The sequence below is a fragment of the Topomyia yanbarensis genome, chromosome 2 (genome assembly GCF_030247195.1).
Source record: "Topomyia yanbarensis strain Yona2022 chromosome 2, ASM3024719v1, whole genome shotgun sequence".
NCBI classification, from domain to species: domain Eukaryota; kingdom Metazoa; phylum Arthropoda; class Insecta; order Diptera; family Culicidae; genus Topomyia; species Topomyia yanbarensis.
Genome location: NC_080671.1, coordinates 157856256 through 157865451, shown reverse-complemented (window position 1 = coordinate 157865451; position 9196 = coordinate 157856256). Strand labels below are relative to the sequence as shown.

General features: G+C 34.7%; 1 protein-coding gene across 14 annotated transcripts in view; it reads right to left on the bottom strand.

Annotated features, from left to right (window-relative positions):
- Positions 1-6065: 6065 nt before the first annotated feature.
- LOC131681875 (anoctamin-8) overlaps positions 6066-9196 on the bottom strand; it is a 79376-nt gene continuing 76245 nt past the window's right edge. For all 14 annotated transcript variants that reach the window (XM_058962955.1, XM_058962959.1, XM_058962948.1 and 11 more), the window contains one exon: positions 6066-9139. In XM_058962955.1, the coding sequence (XP_058818938.1) occupies positions 8993-9139 (147 nt within the window). In that variant the 3' untranslated portion in view covers positions 6066-8992. The remainder of the gene's footprint in view (positions 9140-9196) is intronic.

The window sequence follows — 9196 nt, the reverse complement described above, 5'->3', positions numbered from 1 at the left end:
TTTTCCCCTGCAAGCCATTAGTCCTACTTATGATTTACATATGGAATACTTGTGGCGCGAAGTCATAATTGGTTCTTATGGATTTCGATAGTTTTTTTTCCTCGGTGTACTCAAGAAGCATTGTAACTTAAATTCTCTTCTGGGGCAAGGGCGATATACTAGTCAAATAATTAGATAAGAGGATATAGATTACGTGAAATTAACCTGGTAATGTAATACAATTATTTGTGTTTGTACTATTTATTATTGTTTGTTTGGTTATTGGTGACCATATGTCAATTTTATTTAAAATTGGGACTACTTTACGCCAAGCTTTACTTAAGCTTATATTGCACAATCTATATATTTGATCTAAAACTTACTCTTATTTTGGGATTTGATTTTAATTCAAAGCAGATTTTTATTAGCGTACTAGTTTGATTGCTTTGAAATATAACAGTAATCGGCATAGGCGGCTTCAGCCGGCTGACAAAGTGGGGGGGGGCACACCTTTTTGACAAAATCGTGTCGAATTTAGGAAACATTTTTAAACACGGTTCATATTTAAAGTTTGGCGAAATCACACCATCCTTGAATGCAATCACTATTTTTTTCTATGCTAATCTTCAAGGAGTTCATTTCGCCATTGATCCTTTTTAGTACAAACAGCTCGTTGTGATTCTTTTTGTGTTGTTCCCATTCGTCAAACTTTAAAAATTGAGTTCATCCCTTAAGGTCGTCTTAGCTTTTATATTGAAGTCGATATTTTCAGGAAAATCATAGAAAACGAAATAAAAGAACAAACTAGCACAAGTCCAAGTACGAGTGTTAATTTAACCACATTCATTCAAAGTTCAGCCTGATGAGAAGCATTGTTTCTCAGTCGTTGGCCAGCTGATTCAAATCCAGTATTTTGCTGTAGCTTTTGAAAAGTTGGTGAATCGTAGTTGAAATGCCTATAGGTTTCACAAAAGCAAGTCTCTTAGAACAATTGATCTTTGGTCTATTCGTCAAGGATCTATGCCATCATGGCGAAAATACTGTACGCCGAACTGAGCGGTGAATCCATCTCCAAGTGCTGATAAAACTTGATGTTTTAATCGACGATGAAACTTATGCAAAAACCTATTTCAAACAAATCGCGAGGCTCGAATTTTACAAGGTTACTACTAGCGGTTTCTAACAGATTATAGTTGTGGATGAATCATCGAATTGCAAGGAAACTGTTCCTGTGGCAAGAAAATCAGCACCAGCTGTCCCATGATGGTCCAGTTACGTTATGAGCAGATCTAGCCGGCTGCCATAACAGCAAGCTGAATTATCAAAATTGTCTACAGTTCCGTCCAGTAGAGACATTTCGGAAGATAATGAAGCGGATACTGACGACGAATGGAGCATTTACCAGTGACATTGGTAGGATGAAGAATTGGTGGAAACAGCTTGCCAAGACCGTGACTGAAGAAGATGTGGTACAAAGTTTCTCGATAGACGGCTGGTTCCCATTTTTAAATCACCTAGCCTTTCTGCCGATTTGTTTGACGTGTGCAAACTTGGAATCGTTCTGAAATATTCGAGATTGTGATATCGGAAATATCCCAAGCTGAAAGTTTATTTTATACTATTAATTTCGCACAGAATTAGAAACAATTATGGATTAAGGAATTTCAGAAACTATGAATTTACGGGTATCAAAAAAAGTCTGAGTTTAACAATTAAGCGTTTAGTATAATTTTAGGAAGTTGTTTTAGAAACTATCACATAATTTCAAGTTTTTACTCAGAATATATGAAATATTCTTGAAATTGTCCCTATGTAAAATGTTTTTCTTATGTTGTATCTGTTTTGGACACAATTAATTCGCTTTACGGAAAATCAGTGAAATATTTCAGTACACAAATTTATCTAATTCACTGATAACTGTATAGACATTTGCCACAACTTGAGCACTATAACTGATAGTTTTGCACCTCATCGATTACAATGAATCATGTATCCTGGATTAACTGAATTCGCAAAATTAGTTGACCAGTTTGCTCTAACTTGGCCAGATAATCATACTGTAACCGCGCAAAGCAACAGATTTAAATTTTTTTTGACTTGTACATTGTGCGAAAGCAAAGAACAATGTGTTATTCCTGCAATGTGAAACTACAAGGTAGCTGTTGATGTTATGAATTGACGTATCCATTGGTCTATTCGTGGGTACAAAAACAGTGACAAAGATGACGCACTAAAGCGACAATTGAAAGAATTTCTTGGCAGATGTTCTTCATGGTGTTCGAAAAGCCCCACCAGACGTAACGATATCAAATTTTAAGTCTAAGCTACGTACACCAGATCACGAATTAGTACTTTAGGCAGACGGCATATCAAGAAAGCCAGGTATATGTGCTACTAAAAATGATCTAGTACTATCAAAATCAGTACAGCGTTTTCATGCCGTTGTTTTACATAGGATATCTTGAGTTGCGTGGGTCGGTTGAGTGATCTTGCTTGAGGGTGGAGAAGTTTAACATCATCATGCTTCTCCTGGGGACATCATTCGCTCAGATAGCGTAGGGGGTAGAGTGCCCAAAAGGTGCATGTTCGAATCTTGCCTGGGGCGATCTTTTTGACATAATTACTCATGTTTAACTCATTAGCACAATATTGGCAGGCACGTCAAAATAAAAATAAATGAATTATGAACACATACCAATTGTTGCGCTGCATTTACGTATTGTACATATTGCTCTGTTGCTTCAAATGGCACTTTTACTAGATAAAAGACCCACTAGTAATACCTAAGCTAACACTTAGAGCTATGCCATCTGTTTGGAAAAAGCTTTAGCATCGGAATATAAAAATTAGGGTAGTACTGAGAAAATATCGGTACTTAAATATTTGTTTTAATCAAGAAGAACTCCATAGTGAAATAGAACGTTGAAAATTATGATTATTTCGATCAGATTTTGTTTGCGCTTAACAAGTATTCTGATCAACAAAGTATGTTTAATGTGTCACTTACTTTGGAACAATATTTCGCATTTTTTCAGAAGATTTTTCTTCTAAAGTGGCATTGATTCCGCGTTTTGGCGCGCTTTTAGATTCAATTATTTTTAAGCAGCGCTACTTTTATCTAATTCGAAGCTGGCATATACGAGAAACTCTAAATTCAACAATAAATCAACAACGTATCCTCAGTTTGCTAGATTAGATGCTCTCTTCTACCACATTTCGAGCACAATAAACTGTACAGCAGCCTTACGCTAATCGTTTTCCCGATCCTATCCTTTGAACTTAATGGCTTCTTCCTCTTATGACACCACGTCTTGTTTTTACACTCGCCAGCAAATCCCAATTCTCATCATTCGAAGCAATTCGTTCGGATCGTTCGTAAACTTATGTACTAAATCGGTGTTCGGTATTAGCAAATCAAAACCAGACGTAACGCCACAAACTAGTTATGTCGGCACATAGCGAATAATTTTTGATCGTTGTAATCATTTTCGACCCATTAAACTTATACTGCATTGCTGCGGTCAATATTTTGAAATGGACACTTATATCGAAAGGTTTGATCAAGGTAAAACTGTGCGGTAAAGTTAGTTTCCAATTTGTGAGCTCGAGATTTCAACTATACTCTACAAAGGCATGCATAGATAGTTTGACAGCATACATGACTGAATGAACAGCTCTCTCTCTCTTTCTCTCCTCGCTCAAATTGTCCCAGTTCCTCAAGCGCAAAGCAGTCATTACATTTACCGCACGTGAGCTCGTTATCCCTACAAATTTTCGCTCATCACATTATATCCCATAAAAATTGCATGTCGCTTCTGAGTGCCCTGCCTACAAACACTTCTGAGTATATCCAGCGTGGATTAAGGAATTGGACACAATTCGAAGAAATTAGCGCCGCTAAAACTTTAAGGCTCAAGTTACCTCTAGGCTTGGTAGTGTGCGTAAGAAAAATTGTGCTCAGCTTTGCCACCAGATTATCCATTTAAACCTTTTCAAAACTCAAAAAGAAGAATATCAGTCGATTTATTAGATCATCACGATTCAATTCATGCAAAACACCTGCTGGAAAAACCATCGGCTTAGCTGAATAGTGCTTTTGAAAAAGTGGCTGTGGTTTTTTCATTGCGCTGTTGTGTTGCGTACCCCAGCACGGTGTGGTAGTGTGACAAAAAATCACAGCCGCTTTTTCAAAAGCACCATTTAGCGAAACCGATAGTTTTTCCAGCACCTGCTTTGTATGATTTGAATCGTTGTGATCTAATAAATCGGCTGATATTCTTCTTTTAGAGTTTTGAAAAGGTTTAAATGGATAATCCGGTGGCAAAGCTGAACACAATTTTTCCTACCCATACTACCCAGCGTTTAAAACTAACACATGCTCAAAAAAGGTAACTTGAACCTTAATGTCGCGATTTTTGTTTACTTATACTGCGCTACTCTACTCCTGAGTATGTCATGTGACTCCAGTTATTACCGGATAGGTTTCTGGAGACTATGGCATTTTGATTCTCGCCAAGTTTTAACTCTAGATTAGATATATTCTTTATCAATCTTGAATAACAATACTTATTTTTATTCAAGACCGGTTTTTCATAAGAACGCAATGTCCTGTAGATGGACAACATTGAGCTCAACCACAACCCTAATAGAAACAATAATTTGCTTATTACTAAATTCGAAATTGCATTTGTTACCAAATTTAATAAATTTTCTTTCGCTGAAATAAAATGGTGCAAAGAAAGAAATAATCTGATCACCCTGTTGATCATTTTTAAAATATTAGCATATTGAAGTAGGGAAATTTTTTAACCAAAACTTTCTGGTTGGATGGGGGAGGGCACGAAATGGTCGAAATGAATGGTCCTTTATGGATGATCCATAACCCTTTATAAGGCCCAGAATTTGGGACTTTTAATGAATATTATATTAACAGAAACACGGTTCTTTCACTTAGTTTAGAATATATTTACGTTTATTTCGTAATAAAAATTGTTTTGAAAATATACTTGCTACCGCCCTTTGGAAAACGTCAGTCTTCGTAATATTTGATGTATTTCCAACGAGATAGGTGCAAATATAAATACAAATAGAGCTAGATCAGAAATTCAGAAAGGAATTAAAATGAGTTACTGGTTATTTCCTGATTAACAGTAAATAACCCCTGGATTCTGAGGATAAGTTGAAAAATGAGACCACAGATTACAGACGTTCATTTATTCATTTTATTTTGTTCTTTGCGATTTTTACAACTCATAAACCAAATTTTCGGATTAGAAATAGTAGTTTTTACAACTTTGCATCGCCAACTTATAGGGTCTAGAGTATTTTTTTCAAAATCGAGCTAATTTTATTGTTCAAAAGGAAATCGCCGTATTTTTTTTCAAAAAACTTCACCAATCTGACACTTTTCACTGCATCTCAATAAAAAGTAATAAGAACAGTTGCCAGACTCCTAACAAGTAGATTTCATAAGATTGGAACACTTCTCACTTCATATTCTTGCGATATGAACGAAACGAAAAGGTGGCAATATTGTTGCCACAGCCTTATAAAGGGTTAATGTAATTGAAACATAGTATTTGGCACATTATTCTAAGCGACCCCTTAGTTTTTTTTCTCAAAAAATGCTTTAGTCAAGTAAGTTAAGTAGTTAAGTAATAATCAACACAACATTTATTAGTCAATAGAAATCCCACCATTTTTATACAAGTTTCATTCACTTCGGCATTTAATTATTACGATTTTCTATATTTCTTGCTCAGGGCTTGTTTTAGAATGATTTGATTGCTTTCTTGGACTTTGCAACTGACGAATACTGCCGCTCTACGCATAATAGTTCCATGTAGTATATACATACCATAGAATATAGGAATCCCATAGAACATGGGACAGTTATGCGTATAGCGGCAGCATACTTCGCGTTGTCATACACATCGGATGTCAAATGTTTCGAGTATAATGATGGTTCACGATTGAAAGGAAAAGGCAAAAGGAAGATCAAGTGTATTCACTTCCACATACTGCAGATTTTCAATATAATTTAGTGACAATCATTAGAACTGTTCTTCAAAATAAATAATATACCATTTTCAAGTAACATCAACATTTTATTTCTTAATTTAATAATGTACACTATGTTTCCAACAATTGCTTCAACTAATCAAATGTTATTATTTAACAAACAGTGAGTTATGTCATAAATTAGTAGAAACTTCATAAATACAATTAAAATATAGTTGGACTTGAATTTGATTGTATTGGATTGGATTGGTTAAGATTAAATAAAAAATATCGCATTAATTAAATTGTTGTATAAAAATACTACCTTTAAATAAACCTAACTGAGAAAGAGAGACTACACTTAACTTTCCAACATTAATAATAGCATCTATAATGTGTCAATTTAGAGTTTCGACTTGTTGATAGATTTGATGTTCTTTTAGTTTGTGTTAGTTTGCTAGGATAAAAGGTAGAATTCTATTCAGATAATTGTACAATGATTGGAGAAAAGCATGTCTATGCGGATGAAAACTACACAGATTGGATAAATGAATGTTAGTTATGTATTATATTAGGTAGTTTAATATTTTCAGTATCGAAGTTTTGTGTGGTGTATCCCTTTAGAAATATTGAGATGTGTAGGTCCGGTGAGAACGATTTACTGAGTTTCGGCTGGATATGCAAAAACGGTTCCAAATCCCGCTATTATATTACTGTTCTAAGACTGTTGCCTAACTTAATTGACATGACGGAATCGATTTCCTCTTACCCTCACTTACCCCGCAGTAGCGGATTTCTGGCATACAGCTCATGCTTACTTTACAGCTCAACACAATCCTAACGTACACTGCGCTTTATTGATTCGATCTGCTTAAAATTTATTAGCAAATATATTCCTGAAAACAATATACGCATGTATTGTAAATATAGATGATGCATCACACGTTGCTGTGTGAATGTTTTGAACTATCAGTTTCAATAAATGAAAAAGTATTAAGCAAAAGGAAAATGAAGAGACACTTTACTTGACAGTGATCGACTTGATTGTCAGTGTTAAATGAAGATGAAAGTATATATAGTATAGTTATTTGTAGTAAGTAGCAAACTAGACGAACTACTTAAATTCCAAAATATAACCACCTTCGTCTTTATTTATTAACGAATTAATAATATTTTCCTGAAAAGCATTTCTATACTTTAAGAAATTATGTATATCTTTTAACATTACTAGCTATAGACCACGAATTTTTAGCTTAATTAAATATTGAGCTGCTGCCAGGCACGTTTGAATAACACAAGGAAATTATGTCAAAAACGAGTCCATGAATCCCCTATGATTATAATTATATAAATATATATAATCATGCTGCACAATACCATACAATATGTATGTGTGTATAGATGACGTTACTTTGTTATTCAACTGTGACATATTATGGTGTTCGGAGGATTTTTCAATGAAATAAGATACGTTCGGTGTTCTTCATGGTTCATGTTTTCATAAGAATTCGTCAGGGAAATCAATAATGGTATTTGTGACCTTTGAAGTATGTTGAGGGTTATTTGGGGGATATTGAATTCTGTGGCCGAATACCTGTGCCATTACGTCGGTACCAGAGTCTCCATTCAACATAGTAGTACTACGATTGAAGATAATCAAAGAAGAAGGAGGCAATTGCTTGTATAATGACCTTGATAATGAATCACGATTGCCATTCATTATTTTGGCTGCAATCAGGGCGAAAGCTTTGATTAATCAGCTACACCTATCGTCAGTACTTTTCTAATAATTTTACTTCTTTCTATCCGCCGTATTTCATGAGGTTCTCGCAAAACTAATCCTTCCTGATGACGTTTACCTTCTTATCTAAACTAGGCCTAATGCTCAAACGCCTAAACACCTAATCACAATAGCAATAGTATGACCCAAGGGTTCGCTTCAGCATTGTTTTGTTCATTATGTACATTTTCATTCATCCATCACTAGCAATATTTTCTTTTGAGCAACTCCATGCAAACTCCAAAACCGTACAAAATTGAGTGCATTAGTTTGATGCTCCCCAGGCTGTCATATATTTATTAAAATATGTTCACTTTTTTCAAGACTTAGTTTTGCAAAACAAATGTCGCCAAAAAGAAATTTTTGTTATAAAAGAGGGTAGCTCGAGATTCGTGTATTTAGGCGAATCTATTAAAAGAACTAGTAGCAAACATTTTCTTAATCAAATACTACAATATAAAAAAAATTCTCAAATTTGAAACTTTATAAAAAAAGTTATATGTACGCTTCGCCAAAGTTCAGGATATAATGACAGTTAACCTAACAAAAAATCTCTAAATTTGTTATGGAATTTGCGTTTCAACTTCCTCTTATCAGAATCAGACACTAATTTAGTGGCAGGACTAAGCTAGCGCCGGATAGACGTAAGCTAAAAAAACGGAAACACAATTTATGTTCCTGAGCAAAGCGTCAATCCGGCACTGGCTTAGTCCTGTCACTAAGTTTTAGTGTTAGTGTTAGTGAAAAAATCTCTTATTAAAGATATGTTATTTTGAATTTTAAATTAAAAATTAGGATCAATTTTTAATTTAGTGTATTGATAAAGAACATAACTGCATCGTTTGCAAGTTTGGGTTTTTTCTTTGTTACAATCCAAGTCTTGAATAAAGTGCACATTTGGCATCTAACACGGAGAAACTTAAACATAAAATTTACAGCAGATGAAAAAAGAGGCAAACGGAAAAACATGCTATCGTTGTCCAAATACAGTTCTCCGTGTTCCAATCACATATTTACAAAGTTTCACAGAAAATAAAAATTGTCACAATAGAAAGGCATTTTCTTCGTTACTTGGCATGGAATTGCATTTTTACAAACAAGATTATTTTTATGAAATATTACTATTCAAATGTAATGCAGTGTTATTTGTTGAAACTGTACAAAAATGGACACTCCGTGAAACAGGTTCCTGATTTTTTTTACGACACAACGCTCATCGTCTTACGTATTTCCTTAGCTATGGTTATTGTTATTATGACTGCTCATGTTGGAGTGCTGCATACTGTGATGCCGTTGGCTTAGGACATCGTCCACTTGTATCAACTGCTCGATTGGTATCAGTGACAGTTCGCCACCGGGAGGAGCAGCCGGAATTGCATCCTAAAAAATAAAAAATCGTTATGAGTTAATCAATTCGCTACCTATATTAATCGTTTT